Source organism: Typopeltis vanoorti, chromosome 22 (assembly GCF_054136105.1).
Source record: "Typopeltis vanoorti isolate ZY-2024b chromosome 22, IOZ_Tvanoo_1.0, whole genome shotgun sequence".
Classification (NCBI taxonomy): Eukaryota; Metazoa; Arthropoda; class Arachnida; order Uropygi; family Thelyphonidae; genus Typopeltis; species Typopeltis vanoorti.
The window spans coordinates 11,615,079-11,635,621 of NC_143570.1; the positions used below are offsets into that span (position 1 = coordinate 11,615,079).

The following is a 20,543-nucleotide window of genomic DNA, read 5'->3' on the forward strand; positions in this document are numbered from 1 at the left end:
TTTAGCATGCTTTTGCGCCAGATTTTTCTATTCATGCAATTCTCATATGCTTGAGATGGGTTGAGGTTCCTGATTAGGAGTTTTTAGGCAAATTAATGGAGCCAGCTTGCCATTCCTCTAAAGATAAGTATTTTTCTCTGTATGTGTATCTAACGCATATCTAATATGCGTTAGATACACAGAACCAGTCCTGTGTAGATATTCACAGGACTGGTTAACCTGCTTGAGGGATGAAAAACCAGTTTCTGGTTTCATCTAGATCCACTGAGCTATGGAGGCTCCCAATTTTTCTATATAATAAAAAATATAGAAAATTTGGTTACAATATACAGCAAATCTGGAATAGTATGTTATAATGAATTTCATACAGAATAGCATTATGCCCATAGGCTGGGACTTTTTTTGGTAATTTGTTATAATGGTGTTTGCTATACTGGGAGTCAACTAAATTACTTACAGCTTTGTGTAATAAGAGAGAGAGAGAGATTTTAATTGACATTTTACCAAGGAACACACACACCAAAGAATTTATAACAAAATTGCCTGTAAAGGGGGGGAAAAATCCCTTGGTAGACTAAAGTTTAAAGAAGCAGTCCAAGAAAAGAGTATATTTTATAGAAAGATCCTGGAAAGAACTTGAGCATGGCTTGACAAATACACTCACCAACTTGTCTGTGGTGGGATTTTGTCAGCTGGCAAGTAGCTGCAGACCAAACAAAATGGAATATTTTTTTTATTTAATAAAAAATAACTTTCTACACTAACTCTTTTTAACTTTAGAAAACATAGATGCAACAGCACTGGTCAGTTTATGGATCTACTATTTCATTACTTGAGATATATCATGAAAAAAAAAGGGGGTGGGGGTCTCTTGGATGAGTATATTTTTTTGCATGACTAGTAGAATTTTGCATCATTTGTTGAGTCCTGAACTTGAGCATTTACCCTTAGCATATATAAAGTAAGAAAGTTATTTAATGACATCTTGAACTGTAGGTTCATACTACTCTTCAAGTTAATACATAAGAATATCTAAGCAAGCTTTTTATTCAATAAGGCACCCTACTTGTTTTGGTTACAGTTGCTATATCATTATGATAAGAAATGTGACTGAAAGTATATTTAGCAAAATAAAGGCATCTATTTAGGATGAAGAGAAAACATGAACTTCTACTCAATTTAGTGTATGGAAGCTGTATAAAATCTATATCTCATAAAATTTGCAAAGCGATCCCTCCATAATTCAACTTTTTCATCTGCTTTAGTCACCTTCATCAGTATTCATCAAAATTATTCTACTATTGTCATTCTTCCCTTCTTGCTGCATACTGTAATAACTTTTTTTGGATTGCCTTTAGACTCAGCTAATTTTTGCTTGTACTCTTATTTTGCCCTCCTATACTGGTCATCCTTCTGAACTGTACTTTATACTGCTCATGTGATTGTTGATCACCTTAATCTTTAAATGTCCTCCATTTCTTATTTTAGCATCTGCTGTTTTCCATTTCACTGAACCCCAATTGAACTTCTACTCATTTTGGCCACAATTCTACTATCAATAATATCCCTTCCCTCATCTGCAAAGGCATATAATAAGAGAAATACAAGTTGATAAAAAGGCTAAAATAGGTGTGAAGAGAATCATAAAGATCATAAAGTGTAAAATACTTATGCTCAAGTTTGCAAGTTAGTAGTTAGAATTTAAGAACATACTAGAATATGCAATATTATATACAATGTTAAATAAAGTTATATGACTGACATAAATGAATAATGGATAATCAGAAATGAAGTTAATACTCATTTGCTTTAATATTATGCTAAGAAAATCATTTTGGAATATTTTGGATAGACTTGTTAAGCTCTATTGCTGAATATTTCTCTTTACAAGAAATAAGTAAAATTCATAACAATAATAATAATAATGGACTGCATATGTGATAAAATGAGTGGTAGAAAAAAAGCAAATGAAATTTACCTTAATTCCTTTGATCTTGGCATCAGTCTTTTTCAAAAGCCTTTCAATTGTTTGTTTCTAGAAAAAAATTTTAAAAAAGTAAAATAAAATAAAAATAGTTTTTATCATTAATAAAAAAATCTCCATTCAATAATAATTTGAATTCATTCTCCACTAGTTTGATCAATCATTCATGGCCTGTGAAAATTATCATACAATTTTTTAAACAGATTTTGGAATTGAAGAAAATGCATTCTGAATCAAATCAACAGAAGTGTTTTGTTAGTTGTTTTTTTTTTAATCACTTTTCATTATAATCAACAAAAATGGGAGTTAGCAAAGTTATGTTATGAGCTCTACAGCTATTTGTGATTTTCAGTATGGTGGAAAAGGTAAGGATATGTAAAGCTCCACATACTTTAAAACTACTATATAGAACTTTCATTCAGGGATAATTGAAGGTTCTATATACTGGTTTTAAAGTGTGTAAAAATGAGACAACACATTGAGAATTCAAGTGTGAGATAATACAACATAAAGCATAAAACTTTTATACCAGTTTCTTTTTTTAAAAAAAACCCTGAAAACTTTTTGTTTAAAGTTTCTACCTGGCCTTGGAGAGTAACCAAATAATTCTGAGTGTTGCGAAATGAGTGAAATTAAAATAGGCCAAAAATTTTGGAATGTGTTTCCTTTCACATTCCTGAATATAATGATTTTGGAATATGATATAGTTTGCATGACAAAAGTTAGCATCTTTAATTTCTTAGTGTCTTACCTGGTTAAGAAATAGGGATATTTTACCCTTCACCACCATTTGAACATGTTAGGCTCCAAGACCTGCTATGACTAATTAAATTGGTTTCATGCACATCAATTAATGCTCTTAAAAGGTTGGTAATCCTCTCTGCATGACCTGCTATGTTTGTTAGTCGCATGTGTGTTCAGACAAGTTTGTTTTTGTTTCCAAAAACAAACTTGTCTGAACATTAATGTCTTTTTTATTATTGTCTGAGTTATTAATGAGAAAAATGTCATCTCCATATGAGAAGGAATTTGGTCCTTCTTTATGAAATATTAGTAAATGCCTCCTTGGTTCACTTATTCAGATCCTTACATCCTACTTCCTCTGAAATCTCTCAGGTTAAGTTTAAATAACAAAACACTGATGTTTGAATCTATTTATATTAAAGACACAACAATCTCTGTAAAGAAACTTGTTTTGAATATAAAATCATCCAGATGAAATGAAATATTGATTATTATTATTAAGGGAAACATCCAGGGAGTCAAAGACTCATCAAGGAAGACCACATATCATCCACACCAACTGTCATACCTTTTATTGAATTCATTCACACTACCTGCACTCACCACCTGCAAAGTCAATCCATTCCAATTACACTATGAGAGAAAAATTTAGCTCTCACCTCTTCTTGATTACATTTGTTCTTGACTTCCATGGATTCCCTCTCATTCTCTGCCCATCCTCTATAAAATACATGGTCATATATTTTCTATAACCCTTTTCAGAAGTTTGTGAATCTCAATTATGTTATCCTTCTTTTTCTTATATGCTAGCATCTCCAGTCCACAAATTCTCAACATGTGAATATCATCTTTAAAACTCTCCTTTGCACTCTCCACTGTATCAGCATCATCATGGAAACCAGACCAGACCAGACCTGCAACAGTAGTCCAAGTGAGATCTTATCAAGGCCTTGTAAAGAGGTAACTTCCTTATCTTTACATGGCAAGGTTTGTTTTAGCTTTGTAATTATCCTCTGAGTTTTATTTGCATTCTTTGCTATATGGCCCTTGAACTTCTTATCTAGTAAAACTCCAAGATTCCCAGCTTGGTCAGTTTCTTCTAGTATAATCCTACCAATATAATATGACATATGTCTCATCACACCAAAATGCATAACCTTGCATTCACTAACATCCATTTTCACATGCCCACAATTCCAACCTGAGTGGTTAGCATATCTCTCCAACCAATAGGCTGCAGATTTGAATCCCACTGTGGGCATGGATGTTTTTTGTGATTGTCTTTAGATGGGAGATGAATGTAATTGCCTGGTATGAGCCTGCTGCTCTGCTTACTGGAGGCTTGAAGTGGCTTGAAAAAAAGTTCCAAGTTCCATGTTTGATCTCTATAGCAGGATTTCTGGACTCTAAAAAAATAAATGAGAAAATACAAAAAAAAAAATATATATATATATATATATCTGTTAAAGATACCAAGTTATTTTAAACCTGGTTTTTTCTCCATTTCCCAAGTAAGCAAACAGACAAATAAGTCAAGTTTGCACCTGCATGTAATGCAAGTCTAACTGACCCGTAAAATAGTACAAGTCCAGGCAACTCGTGGTAAAGTTAGAATAAGCTCTGATCACTATTCTTAATATTCACCCTTAATGCAAAGCCTATCTCCTTGAGGAGATGTATGATGCTATGCATTAAAGGCAAGGGGCCACTACCCAGACCAGTTTCGACCTTTATTGAGGTCTCATCAGTGGGAGCCAGGCTAAGAAATACCAAGGTTAAGTAATACATCATAATAGCATCATACAGCTCCTCAAGGAGATGGGCTTTGCATTAAGGGTAAATATTAAGAATAGTGATCAGAGCTTATTCTAACTTTACCACGAGTTGCCTGGACTTGTACTACTTTACGGGTCAGTTAGACTTGCATTACACAGGGGCAAACTTGACTTATTTGTCTCTTTGCTTACTTGGGAAATGGAGTAAAAACCAGTTTAAAATAACTTGGTATCTTTAACATATATTATACCCAAGGTAAAAAAAAAAACTTTCTACATCTATCTCTCATCCTGAGAATTTTATTTAATAAGGTCAAAGCACCTTTTGGTAACTTGTTTTGGTAAAATACTTATAAGCTCTGTATTACTTAACCTTGGTATTTCTTAGCCTGGCTCCCACTGATGAGACCTCAATAAAGGTCGAAACCGGTCTGGGTAGTGGCCTCTTGACTTTAATGCATAGTATCATATATCTCAAGGAGATGGGCTTTGCATTAAGGGTAAATATTAAGAATAGTGATCAGAGCTTATTCTAACTTTACCACGAGTTGCCTGAACTTGTACTGCTTTACGGATCAGTTAGACTTGCATTACATGCAGGCGCAAACTTGACTTATTTGTCTGTTTGCTTACTTGGGAAATGGAGTAAAAACCAGGTTTAAAATAACTTGGTATCTTTAACATATATTATACCCAAAGTAAAAAACTTTCTATATATATATATATATATCATACATAAAAAATGGAAAAAAAAACTTAGTCCATCCACAGTATGCATGTGGTTTACAAATAAATCTTTTGCCACATAAAAAAATAAAAATTGAAATCATACTTCGGCAAGTATTACTTATCAGCAGCATTCCTGATTACGCTACCTATCTTTGCATTATCAGCAAACAGCTATGCCATGTGTCAAACTTCCCAATGCCATTAGTGTAAAGACCAAATAACAATTAACCAAGGACTGATCCTTGTGTGTGTGTGTGGGGGGGGGGGGTACACCACTGATCACCTTAAATCATGCAGATTCACATCCCTAATATACTTTCTGATATCTGTCAATCAGCCATACTCTTATTCATGCTATTTTGCAATCCACTTCTCCGACATTTCAAGTTCCTCAGTACTGAACGAGAGTTTTTGCTCTCTTAAGATTTCTTCTCTTAAGGTGTTCGAAACAGCTGTCAGGCCAGCTGTTTCGAACACCTTATCAAAATGGACCAATAGAAGGTGAATATATAGGTGCTTGGGCAAGCACCTATGTCTTCTAAGTGGTCCGTGCTAAGGCAACTCGTGAATGCCGGTGAGTGTGTTCCTGTAAGCTCTCTTGGTCAACTTATTTTTATGAAACTTTCATAGTTTCTACATTCAGCTTTGAAATAATGTTGGATCTAATATCCACTTATATAATTTTACAATCCTATGCCATATTCTCCATTTTATGCAACAGTCTTCTATGGTATATGCTTTCAAAAAGCCTTAGCAAATTCTAAAAGTGTAATGGTGTAACCATTCCTCTTGTCTAACTGAATGTAATATTATTATAAAATGTGAGCAAGTTGCTCAAACATGACCTTCCCATAGTAAACACGTGCTGTTCAATGCAAAGTATAGATTCTCATGGTCATCCCATTTCTGTATGTGAGCTCTTTCCAAAATCTTCACCACTACGCTAGCGATACTGATAGATCAATAGTTAGATAAGTCTTTGCACTGCCATTGTGCAATAGGATTATCATGTATTCTTTCTATGCCTGTGGAATCTGTTCTGAGACTCGAATTATATAGCCTGGTCAAAGGAACAGTTAATTCAGCTGAACACTCTTTTAGCATCCATGCTGATATCCTATAAGTCCCTTTTGCCGAATGCTTATTCAGCTTGTGCAACAGCTCTAGTATTTCCCTCTAATATCCTCACCTAAATTTCTTCATTCAGTGAAGAGGTAGTAGCAGCAGTGAGCTCAATGTTATATACACTATGTTGATAGCTTTTAGGAAAATAGGCACTCAGTTGAACAATCTCTTCTGCATACCATTGTGGTAGATGGGCTTGCTGGTTACTCATAACTATTATTTTTCAGGAAATAACAACATATACTAAAATATTAATTATAAAAACTTTTAATTAACGCTTTTCTATATTTCGGCAATGTTACATTGCCATCATCAGGAATCACACAAAAACAATGATATGTGCATGCAGGCACTAACACTGAGCAAATGGGACTGAAGAAGGGCAACCAAAGTTGGGCCTAAAGTGCTAAATGATGCTTCCTAGCTGACTAAATTGGGTATCTTGGTCATTGGACTGAGGATTAATACTTCCTAAAGCCTATTTCATTATAAATAAACACTGGGTGGTTTTTCACCGCTACATAAATAATACTCCTCTGTCAGTCTAGCATACTGTTTATTATAAATTGAAATATAGATCCCTTACTGACAGTTCAAGTATATGAAATAATGCATTTTATTGCACTAGAACTACTCCATTATTTCACTTGCAATCAGTCATATTAATTCTTATTAATAGTCATAAACAGTCATAATAATAATAATGACTTATTATTAATTCTACTATTATTAATTCTATTAATTCTAATTCTATTAATTAAGAATAAACATGCTGTGATTTTTAATAAAATCACAGCATGTTTATTCTTAACTACTTATTTGATTTTATTCATGAATTTATTCATCCTGAACTACCAGATTAAAGATGTATGATGATTTTCTTAGAGAATGGCCATCAAACATTGATTATAAATCTACTTATCTAGTGTTAACAATAAATTTATAGCAAAGATTTATCATTTCTGAACATTTAGTTTTGGTTTCCTTATTGCTTAGTATACACGATTCTATATAAGTTACATATAGTTTAGAATTATTTAATTAAGTTTTAGTTACAGTTTAGAATTATTTAATTAAGATAGATAAATTACAGATATTTCAATTCATATATTGTGAATCATTGTCAGTGTAATACAGTTGAAAATCAAAAAAAATTAAACAATAATGAAGGTACAGGGAGAATAGAATCACTCTTTTATGTGCAGTCATGAGACAGCCAGGTAAAAAAACTAATGACACTATTAGGATCAATTGTGTGCATGCATGCATGCTACTGGAAAGTATATGTATTCATGTAATAAAAACTTATATAATTAAACAGTATAGTTATTAATAATAATTTCCCATATTTTTGGCATGAAAAGTCCATCATTAAGGTGGAGATTTGAGCAATCCCAAAGTCACTTTAGAATTTTCTTTAAAAAGATGCTCATATTTAAGGGAATCTATATAGTAATTTGGCATCAAATTACTACATCTACATAGATTCTGTTTGTCCAAAATAGAATAACTTGGTTGCATGGGACTTAAATAGATTCCAGGTAGCAGTAGAGATGGAATTTTATCTTTTGGAGATGGTATTAATAAGCTAATTGAATTTATAGGCTTGAAAGTTGTGGAAATATTAAACCTCTTTAAGGTGCAAGAAATGTACTCTGAAATGCCTTTAATGTACATGATGGCAATTATGTGTCAGTCTTTTCTTAACTTTAAAATATCCAGAAACTCATCAAATTTATCTCAAAGCAAGTTATTCTCTCATACAAAATCCATTACAGCACTCTGGAAGAAAACTCTTTCATATTATCTATGAAATTTCTACTTTGGAATCAGACCTACTAATATCCTCAATGAAGAGTTTTACAGAATCTCTAAACAGTCTAGAAATTCTATTCTAAATAAAAAAACTCAACATCTCCATGATAAATCTACAGTAACATTTACAGTTTAGCATACTGTTTATTATAAATTGAAATATAGATCCCTTACTGACAGTTCAAGTATATGAAATAATGCATTTTATTGCACTAGAACTACTCCATTATTTCACTTGCAATCAGTCATATTAATTCTTATTAATAGTCATAAACAGTCATAATAATAATAATGACTTATTATTAATTCTACTATTATTAATTCTATTAATTCTAATTCTATTAATTAAGAATAAACATGCTGTGATTTTTAATAAAATCACAGCATGTTTATTCTTAACTACTTATTTGATTTTATTCATGAATTTATTCATCCTGAACTACCAGATTAAAGATGTATGACGATTTTCTTAGAGAATGGCCATCAAACATTGATTATAAATCTACTTATCTAGTGTTAACAATAAATTTATAGCAAAGATTTATCATTTCTGAACATTTAGTTTTGGTTTCCTTATTGCTTAGTATACACGATTCTATATAAGTTACATATAGTTTAGAATTATTTAATTAAGTTTTAGTTACAGTTTAGAATTATTTAATTAAGATAGATAAATTACAGATATTTCAATTCATATATTGTGAATCATTGTCAGTGTAATACAGTTGAAAATCAAAAAAAATTAAACAATAATGAAGGTACAGGGAGAATAGAATCACTCTTTTATGTGCAGTCATGAGACAGCCAGGTAAAAAAACTAATGACACTATTAGGATCAATTGTGTGCATGCATGCATGCTACTGGAAAGTATATGTATTCATGTAATAAAAACTTATATAATTAAACAGTATAGTTATTAATAATAATTTCCCATATTTTTGGCATGAAAAGTCCATCATTAAGGTGGAGATTTGAGCAATCCCAAAGTCACTTTAGAATTTTCTTTAAAAAGATGCTCATATTTAAGGGAATCTATATAGTAATTTGGCATCAAATTACTACATCTACATAGATTCTGTTTGTCCAAAATAGAATAACTTGGTTGCATGGGACTTAAATAGATTCCAGGTAGCAGTAGAGATGGAATTTTATCTTTTGGAGATGGTATTAATAAGCTAATTGAATTTATAGGCTTGAAAGTTGTGGAAATATTAAACCTCTTTAAGGTGCAAGAAATGTACTCTGAAATGCCTTTAATGTACATGATGGCAATTATGTGTCAGTCTTTTCTTAACTTTAAAATATCCAGAAACTCATCAAATTTATCTCAAAGCAAGTTATTCTCTCATACAAAATCCATTACAGCACTCTGGAAGAAAACTCTTTCATATTATCTATGAAATTTCTACTTTGGAATCAGACCTACTAATATCCTCAATGAAGAGTTTTACAGAATCTCTAAACAGTCTAGAAATTCTATTCTAAATAAAAAAACTCAACATCTCCATGATAAATCTACAGTAACATTTGCTTAATTCCAACAAACTTTCCCACAGTAAGTGGAAAAGTTTGTTGGAATGCCAGCCTGGCTGGCAGAGCAGTTAGCATATCTGCTCTCCAGCCAAAAGGCTGCGGGTTCGAATTCCATTCCATTGCGGGCATGGATGTTTGTGATTGTCTGTGAAAATACTAGTGGTGGTGGTGAGCAGTAGATGGTGTTGGCGTAGATGATGATGGTAGTTGCGGCTCATTGTAGTTGATGGACTGAGTGGTGGAGACAGAAAGTTATAGAGTAGGTGCCCTCCCTCGATGAGTCTTTGGACTCCCTGGAGGGATAACATAATAATAATAATAATAATAATAAGTGGGTAGTTTATCTTTCAAATTGTCCACTAACAGAAACAAATTAAATGTTTTTTGCTAGAGGATCCACAAATTTTCCATTGTACCAAAACGTTTTCTTTATTTAGATTTTATGCATTATATTGAGCATAATATATCTCATTTGACATATGATGAAAAGTGCAAGAAATGCATTCTGTGGAGACTTTAATGTACAGGATGGCGATTCTGTGCAAGTTTTCTCTTAAAAAAATGCTGCAATGCTAATATTATTGCCACTTTTGCCAGCATTAAAGAAGCTTTAAAATCTTCAGGAAGATGGTATCAATGAGCTAATTGAATTAATAAACTTGAAAGTTGTGGAAATATTAAATTTCTTTAAGATGCAAGAAATGTGCTTTGAAATGTTTTTAATATATTGGATGGCAATTTTGTGCAAGTATTCTCTTCTAATAGAGGGCAGAGAAAAATGGTTAGTAATCTTCTCTGCTGTTTTGGGTTGTAATCATTGAGAATGGCAGTTTCTTTAATTGTAGAAATTTCTTTTTGAAGTAGATCAGATGAAGAACAGATAATATGACCTCTGGAAAGAAGGCATTTAATAATGCCATATTTTTGTGAAGGATGGTGAGCCAAAGTCTGGTGGATATATCGACCTGAAAAGGAAGGTTTGCAAAAAAGAGATCTTGATAAGGAACTACATATTCTCTTTTTATAAGAATGTTTAAGAAAGATATAGTTCCATTTGATTCAAGTTCCGTAATGAAACTGATTTTGTGATGAAGGTTATTGATTTTATTGTAAGAAGACATCTAGTTGTTCACATGAATTATTCCAAACAGCAAAGACATAATCTCATCTGTACAGTGAAGCCATATCAAAAGGTTTTGGATTGTTCATTAAGATGTTTTCTTGATAAAGCTTTTCATACCAGCTAAAATATCCAGAATTCATGATGAACTTGAAGAGGTTTAGAATATTCAATAGAAAATTTGCAAAAAGAGAAGATATATCAAAGCTTACTAGTAAATCTATGAAGTCTGAAATCTTTAATTTTTTAAAATATAAAGTTGCTTGTATTTTTAATATAAGAAAAGAAGTGTCCATTTAAGTGAGAGAGAGAGGATTTGAAAGAAACTGAAATTTTGTATGTAGGGCTATCTATGCAATTCTGGTTTGTGCAACTTGGGCAAGCCATAAATTCCAGGTAGTTTTGCATAGCATGTTTTTAGTTTTTGAACTGTATCTAGATCAAGCAAAAATACATTATCTAATAAAGTTAAGTTTATTTAGTTGACTCTAGGTGGGATCTCTGCTTATTAACAAGTAGGTTTTATGACCTCATAGCAATATATGAAAAAATTCAGAAATAACAGTAACATTGTTTGCCTTGGTTATAATAACATTTTATTTTTTTGAAGATCACGTAGGGCTTTCAAATTCTGAAACATAACATATGCAATACTTAAGCGGAAGTTGATTTTGAATCATTTTGAAATCTTCAAATGTAATTGATTTCTATCATCATATGTCAGATGAGAGATATTCTCTTCTTCTTTTCTCCCGTAGTCCTAAATGGACCATCAGGCCACTCATGGCTGGTTGGTGATATTCTTTGTTAACCTCCTCCAGTCATCTTGGTCTATTGCTCTTGATGTCAGTTGAGAAAGGGAGAAATTTGTCTATTTTTTGATGTTATCAGTCCATTTTAATCGAGGTCGGCCCCTAACCCTTGATCCCGGAATGATTCCTTCTAGTGCTTGCTTTGGAATGCCATTAGCCCTCTCCACATGTCCAAACCATTTCATCTGTCTTCTTCTGATGACTGTCAGAATATTTTCCCTTTTTTTCCCCTGTCTATTGAATCAATCAGTTTTCGGACATTTTCATTGGTTTCGTGAGCAGTATAGGAAATTCTCAAAAGTCTTCTGTAAGTTTTCATTTCAAAAGACAGGAGTCTCCTCTCATCTTCCTTCAATAAAGTCCAGGCCTCACAACCATACAGGAGGATAGAATTCACCCAAGTATCAATTAGTCTTAGTTTGGTTGTGATTGCTATTCTGTTATCTCTCCACAATAGTTTTAACTTCTGTAGGGCCATGGTTGCCTTAGCAATTCGGTATTTAATGTTGGTTTTTAAGCGACCATCTTGACTCAATGTGCTTCCTAGATGAGTGAACTTGTTTACATTCTCAATTTGTTTATTGTCAATTTGTATCTTTAAAAGTTCAATGTCTGATTTTGAGGTCATCATTGTTTTTTGCAGGTTTATGCATAATTCATATTTTTTGAATGTTCTGAAAACGCGGCTGGTTATCTCTTGTAATTCTTCACTTTCTGCAGGAAGATCAATATCATCTGCAAAACGTAAGAGATATTACTATATAAGGAAAATGTTTTGGTAACAGAAAATTTGTGGCCTCTAGCAAAAACATTTAGTTAATTTCTGTTAGTGAACAATTAGAAAGATTAACTGCCCACCTAAAGTGGGGAAGTTTGTTGGAATTAAGAAAAGTTGAATTTATCACTGAGATGTTTTTTTTTTTTTTTTTTTTTTTTTTTTTTTTTTTTTTTATGTAGAATGGAATTTACAGACTGTTCAGAGATACTGAGACTCAGATTCCATAACTCTTCATTGAGTATATTAGTAGGTCTGATTCCAAAGTGGAAATTTCATAGATAATATGAGAAAGTTCTCTTCTGAAGTGCTATAATTGATTTCATATGAGATAATGACTCGTTTTGCAATAAATTTGATGAGTTCCTGGAGATTTTAAACTTTCTCACCTTAAAGAGGTTTAATATTTTCACAGCTTTCGAGCCTATAAATTCAATTAGTTCATTGATACCATCTGTAAATGATAAAATTCCATCTCAACTACAAATTATTCTAGTGTACAAATAGGCCATTCTGTTTCTATACTTAGAAACAGAATGAACACTAATCCTACATTTCCTCCAAGGAAATAGAATAAATCAGGTCTAGCAGAACATGAGATTACTATTAGCCACAGGAACCTTTGAAATTATGCCAGATTACTACATAGATGTTCCCATAAATATAAGCATCTCTATAAAGAAAATTCCAAAGTACATTGGCATTGCTCAAAAAGTATTCACCTTCACAATGGACTCTCCATGCCAAAAATCTGGAAATTTATCATTAAGAACTATACTGTTTACTTTTACAAACTTTTATTACATGAACACATGTAATAAAAGTTTTTATTACATGTGTTTTTGAAGATTTAATTTTGAAATATAATTTTGAAGATTTCAAAATTATTCAAAATCAACTTCCACTTAAGTATTTCATATGTTATGTTTCAGAATTTGAAAGCCCTACGTGATCTTCTATTCTCTATTATTTTTTTTTTTTGATTTTCAACTGTATTACAGTGATGATGATGATTCACAATATGTGAATTGCAATATCTGTAATTAATCTCTTAAATAATTCTCACACATATAATTTATATAGAATGAATAATACACAATTATCTCTGAGTAAACGTATTACTAAAAATTAGTGAAAAGTGTCAAAATATTAAAGCACTTGGATGGAATAGAATAATATATATAGTGATTTTTACTTTTACTTTCCTGCATGCTATTCAGATGTCACATATTTTTCAATGTTCTCAATATAAATTTCTACAGTTCTTAAACTTGTGTAAAAAGTTGAAACCTTTCTTTTGTGAATTAACTGCAAATTTGATTAACATAAAAATCTTTTATAAAAAAAATATATAAAAAGTTAATTTCTGTATCTGCTGTTTGGGGCTGGGACAATTTTCCAACTTTTAATCGACTGCAAGAAATATTTGTTATATAAGATATTCAACAGTATGTGTATATATCATCATTATCATCATAATTATCAATTTCCTGATATGTACCCTCAAGGAGTGTTTAGACTACTATGACATCACTACATAATTAAATTTACATTATTATTAATCTCGTATCAACAATTTTCCTCCAAATTAGATTATTACTCCTTGGCACTACAATATTGTCATAGCTAACATTTCATGCTTCTAAGGCCCTTCTAACTGAATCAATCCACCTAAACCTTGATCTTCCTCTGGGTCTCTTTATTATTGCCTGCCACCTTGACATCAAATATCTGTTCTGCTAACCTTTCCTCACCCATTCTATTTAAGTGGCAGTACTACCAAGATTAGCTCTGCTCACCCATTCTTGTATGCTAATAATATCAAATTCCTTTCTGATAGCTTCATTTTTAATATGATTCTGTCATTGATGCCATTTGTTCACTTCCCTGTGTTAAATTCTGAATGAAGTTGAAATTAAATCCATTTATGTTTCATTCAGATTTAACATGCAATAACATTCCTGGGGCCAATATTAGTATATCAGAGGAAATAAAGCTAATTGTAATTTATAAGCAACATTAGTAATTTAAGTAAAACTTGTCTATGCATCATGTTGTAAATAATTATTGTAAATTTTCTAATGTTTAAACTATGTGGATTTTGTGCAAATACTTGTGTATTGCTGGGAGAAAGATAATCGGATTAGATAGTGATGGCCTGAAACTAAAAACGTGCACCAAGTAGGACGCGCACGCGAGTTCCCTTCATAAAGCATGCTAGGGGAGAGTGTGGCGCTAAGTGCTGGAAAAAGTAAAGTGTCGTGGGAAAAGGGAGAGAGCAGGATGACGTAGAGAGGAAACATCGAGTGCGTGATTTAAAAAGCATAATGGTGCTAGTTCGTGGCTTTTTTTTTCTCTTCCCCTTGAATTGGAGTATGCTGAAGTGCCTATGGCAAGTTCGCCAGTCAACGAGTAGCCCAGTGGAGCGGAGTTCCCAATCACCACAGAGATTGATACGCCATGCCGATCCAGTCAACTCGAGAGTGGCGAGCCAGGCTTACATTTTGGCGGAGATGTGTCTAGTCCGAGTCCATCTGTCGAATAGTGCAAATGAAATCAATTAAGAGAAGGATCAAGGAAACGAAGTTTGGTCAAGGTGTATGTGAAGGTCAATTAATTCCCCAGCCTTTGGTAATGTAGAATTTTGATCTGTTATCTAATTGTGTTAAGGGGAACAACCTGTAATTGTAAAAAGGACTTTAGATTTATAATGTTTCGATCAATGAAAGGACTTTAGAGATTATGCCAAAGGAAGTAGTGGAACTTTAAGTTTTGGATGGAGGAATTGTGTGGAAGCTCGTTGAGATAATTTTGTTATTGATAAATGAATAACCTTTGGCATTGTTATGTGTAAAATGGATAATTGACCTTTGATAGAATTTCCTACTTGAAATAATGTTTAACTTATTATGGGAGAATTAGAAATTTTAGTTGAGTATACTCATTCCCTAAAGTTAGTGCAATTCTATATCAGAATTTGTTCATAAAGTGTAAATTGTCTGATTTTGCAATTAAATGTTTTTCTTTATAGGAAGTTAGTAATGATGTAATTTTTTTCATGTAGTACTATCATATCCTGTACACCCCTTGAGGGTACATGGCAGGAATTTGATGATGATGATGTTTTTCTTTAGTATTAATTGATGACTTACCTGATTTCCTTTCTATTGCACCGCTCATTAAGTTGGAACCAAAGCAGGAGGTAAAATACAAGGGAGGCTATGACTGTGAAATGAATTTTAGTTATTTGATGAATTTAGAATTTTATGAAAGTGCTTAAGAGATATTAGACAGTGTACTAAACTGAGTTCTAGTTCCTTGATTTTGCATTGTTCAAAAGTCTAGGATTTAGGGTGGTGCAGTATAAATAGAAATTTTCTCTGAATCTCAATAGGAACTGGCACCAGCTCTGAAACAAAGGAATTGCTGCTATCCAACGGCAATCCCTTTGTCTTCAATCTACATGCACTACTCTTAAGAAGGTTTAATGGCCCAGATTAAATATTGAGACTGCATAGGAATTAATGTATATTAACTTGATGCATCGAGCAAAGAACTTTTATTGATATTAGGTTAAGAAAATTATATGAGGGAATAAGTCAGGATTAAGGTCATTAACAATGACATAAAAAGAGAAAAGAATAAATATTACACCTAATCTTTCTCAGAAATCTCATATCATATCTCTAGTCTTTGATCAAGTGGTTAATTCCATCTGGTATATTGCTAGTTTAGTAAGTTGGCTAATTTCTCTCTTATTCCATGAAAATTTATTCAACTAGCTCTCCACAATACCAGCTTTGCTTATTCTGTTGTCTATTTCCAAATTTAATTTGCCAACTTCACTGAAAACTGTGCCTAAATAGCTGGAATATTTTACTTGTTCTACAAGGCTCTCCATTCAGAATACAGCTGAAGTTTCTATGTTACTGCTTATTTCCAAATTTGTTACAGCTGTTATGCAATTTAGTTAGAGAATCCTTGAGATTTGCACTGTATGTATTTAAGGGTACAACACTATCTGCATAAAGAAAAGAGCTAAGTTTGATATCTCCAATTCTAATATTAGGTTTAATGCCACTTTCTTTCATAAAGTGATCCATATAGATGAATAAGAGTGAGGATAATGTGCATCCTTTTCTTACTCCTGATTTTACATCAAACCATCTTCCTGTATTTCCTTCAATTCTAACTACAGTAGACCCGACTATCCGGCCCTAATGTGGCGGAAGGGCAGGCCGGATAACACAAAAGCTGGATAGGCCGGAGTTCTAGGCCTACCTTTTCACACAAATGTGAAAAGGTAGGCCTAAGATGAAAGAGTCAAAATTTACAGTTTTTAGTTTTTGAAAAAGTCCTTAATAGATGACTGCTTTACCCTTTTAGCCCTCTTCCACGACACAATGTCCCTCCACATACGCAAGCAGATGATATCAGCTGGTGGCGCTTCCTCCTGCTCACTAATGTACTGCAGCGCTGCCTCAATCATCTTGAACCCTTCTGAATGCGGGATGAGATTTTTCCTGTCATCTAAGGATGCCGCCTCCTCCTCCTCCTCTTCTTCTTCTCCCTGTGTCACCATTTCCACAATATCGTTGTCAGTTATTTTATCGCCTTCGTCGTTTGACATCCCGCATTTAGAAGGGTTCAAGATGATTGTTCAACTTGTTTCGTTGCTCAAAAATGTACCGAGCTGTGACATCATCACAGCTCGGTACATTTTTGAGCAACGAAACAAGTTTATCGTTTTCGTCTTCCACTTCGGTTTCACACACAGGTTTGAGGTTGAAATGTCCACCTTCATGGTCCAAAAGAATTTTCCAGGACTTTACAGGTGATATGTTTCGAATCTCTTCCCATGCTTCGGCCAACCACCTTATGACATCTAGCAAGTCAATCTTTTTCAGAGTGGTTACGCAGTCTTCATTATGAATTGCTGATATCAACGAACTGAGAAGACGCCGACGATACGTTTTCTTTAGCATTTCAAGGACGCCTTGGTCCATCGGCTGACAAACAGCAGTCACATTGGGTGGTAAAAATAAAGCTTTGATGTCTCCACCTGTGAGTTCGTCATTGGCAGAATGCGAAGGTGCGTTGTCAAGAAGTAGCACAGCTTTTCTCAGCAAATTGTCTTTCAAATGTTTTTCTACAGTCGGTACGAATTCATTTTGGAACCAGGTTTTAAAGATTTCTGAATTCATCCATGCTTTCTTTTGATGTGTGTAATATAGGGGTAGTGATTCCTGATTTTTCAGTTTTTTAAAAGCTCTAGGTTTCTTTGATTTTCCTATTAACGTAAGCCTAAGCTTGTGGTTGACGGTTGCATTACTGCAAGCCAAGATGGTGACTCGTTCCTAGCTTTTCTTGTATCCTGGTGCAGCAGCTTCTTTTTTTGATGCAAGCGTTTTTGTAGGGAGTATCTTATGATTTAAACCGGTCTCATCGCAGTTGTACAACTGTTCTCCAGAAATTCCCTCCTTTTCAATAAGCTTAAAAAGACAGTCTTTGAACAAAGTCTCTTTATCAGCAGATAAAGCCTCCCCACTTATAGTAATCTGGCGAATACTGAATCGTTTTTTCCACCAATCTAACCATCCATCACTGGCATTAAATTCTGAATCTTCTCCTTCTACATGTATTTGTCGCTTAAATTGCAATGCTTTTTCCTGCAATATCGGCCCAGTAACAGGCAAGCCTTTTCCCTCTTAAGTGTTCATGCCACAAAAATAAAGCTTCCTCAACTTCTTTATGCTTACCTTTCAGCATTGTTTTTCTTACTTTCATTCCACTTCCACTAGCTTGGGCAGAACATCACTTTTCAATTTCTGCTAGATTTTTCTTCCAGTCTCCAACTGTACTTTTCCCGACTCCTACCTCCGAAGCAATAGTTTTTGCTGTTACCCCAGAGTCTAGTCGCTTTATAGCACGTAGTTTTTCCTTCACAGTCACTACAACCTTTTTTCGTTTATCACCCATTTTGTAATCTTTAATAAAAAAACAACGAAGCATACCGAACAACAATTTACTAACATAACCAGGAACGGTGGCAAACGTATTCCGCACTTGTGGACATCCAATACACAACTGACGAAGCGGGGAAATCCACTTCATCAGTCAGGTTTGGCTAATAGGGTGGGTGCTCAAGCACAGTGATGTTGTGATTAGTTGAAATGCCAGTCCACAACACTTCAGCCAAAGTGTTGTGGGCTGGCACGTTTCTTGGCGCAAAATTCAATCATTTCTGCACAATTCTGGTCATTTCTTTCTCACGCATTCATGCAATGTAATCAAGACTTCAAGGTAATACTGATGATTTACCGTCTGGCCACTGGAAACCCGCTCTACAGTTACAATACTCTGGATATTGAAGAAAACAATCAACATGGCCTTGAACTTCAAACGACTCATGCGTGCTTTTTTTTTTGGTTTTGGAGATGTTGCTGACATCCACTGCATTGACTGCACTTGCTTTCTGGATCACATGCAAATATCCAAGTTTCATCACAAGCAATTATAATTACCGAATTCAACAAATCTGGTTCAATCTTAATGTGTTGCAAAAGGTCCAAACACAGTTCCTTGCAAAGTTCTTTTTCTTTATCTGACAATATTTTTGGAACCATTTTTGCACAAAACCTTTTTCATGTTCAATTTTTCCATTAAAATGCTTCAAATACTTTCCCTGTCCGAATGAACTTTCTCAGCTATAGCTCAAAAACCAAACCTTCTTTCTTTTCGAATCACATCTCGCACTTTTTTAATGTTGTCATCAGTAACTGCTGTGCGTGGGCAGCCTGGGCGATCATCATCTTTCATGCTTTCTCTGCCTTCTGAAAATTGTTTGTGCCATTCAAAAACGTGTGCACAAGACATATACCCTTCACCGTAAGCCTCACTCAATAAATGAAAAGTTTCCGTAGTGGATTTCTTCAGTTTCACAACAGACGTGATGTTAAATCGCTGTTCACTCTTGCACTCCAACATTTTCTGACTGAGGGTACGAAAACATCTATATTTGAGCATATGTCCACTCATACTGAGTAAAGCAATGGAGTTGAGTCTTGTCTCATGGTGACAGGTTAGAACATGCTCTATAACCATCTCTTTGTCTCTCCTCTACCACTCTCCATTCCCAAGCTATAAGGTTAGTTGCGTTTTTTTTTTGTGTTGGATCTTGTGTATATGATCCAACACAAAAAGCAGAGAGATACCAAAACAGAAAAAATACTATTTAATATTTGTGCAGACATCTAGTATGGTCTTCTTAGAAAACTTCACTGGGTGCATAACATGGAAAGAGAAATACAAAAATATCATTAAAAGAAAAACAACAGCTATAAATTAACTTGTAAACATAATATGAAGGTGTTCTGGATGTCATAGTATTGTTGGGCACATTCTCAAATATATATATATATATTTAACTGAATCCCTATTTAAATAAAAGCAACAACATAGATATCACAATTGTATAACAAAACTCAGTTTAAACTGGATATAATGTATTTTATCATACTCAGTTAAATGAGTTCAGTGATAGTAGATATAACAATTCAACTATATATATATATATATATATATATCATGCTTTTTATATACTGACTGAGATCCGAGAATTAGAATAAATAATGAAATTTATTAAAATATGCAACATGTTTCATTGGGGTGGCCAATTTCTTCAGGCGTGATAGAATACAAAGCCAATAAAAAACACTGTAAAGAAACATCGAGTCACTATAAAACCATAAATTATAAAATCGACTACAGTTATTTTGAACTGGAGCTACAGTCCATGTTAAAGTTCTATTGCTAGAAACCTGTGTGCATGTGATTTCACAAGTGCACCAATATCTGACAGCAGAGCTAAAAGAGTCAGGCAAATTATAGCTGAGGTTACTGTTTAAATGAAGAGGGTCCATGACAATCTCTTTAGACTTGATTATGTGGTGTTCTACCTCATCATGGCATATGTGCAGTGCTCACCATCTTATATAAGATGTCACCACTTTATATATATATATATATATATATATAAAATTATCTGAATCCCTATTTAAATCAAAATAACAAAATACAGATCCTAACTTCGGCATCAAGGAAGGCATTAGCAGAGCTAATCTCAGGTGG

The 20,543-nt window shown here is 33.5% G+C and overlaps 1 protein-coding gene across 1 annotated transcript in view; it reads right to left on the reverse strand.

The window, feature by feature from the left end:
* LOC150094158 (INO80 complex subunit B) overlaps positions 1–20,543 on the reverse strand; it is a 94,680-nt gene that overhangs the window by 9,516 nt on the left and 64,621 nt on the right. Inside the window, exon 8 of the mRNA XM_090411968.1 lies at positions 1,979–2,035. Within this exon, the coding sequence (XP_090268094.1) occupies positions 1,979–2,035 (57 nt within the window). The remainder of the gene's footprint in view (positions 1–1,978; positions 2,036–20,543) is intronic.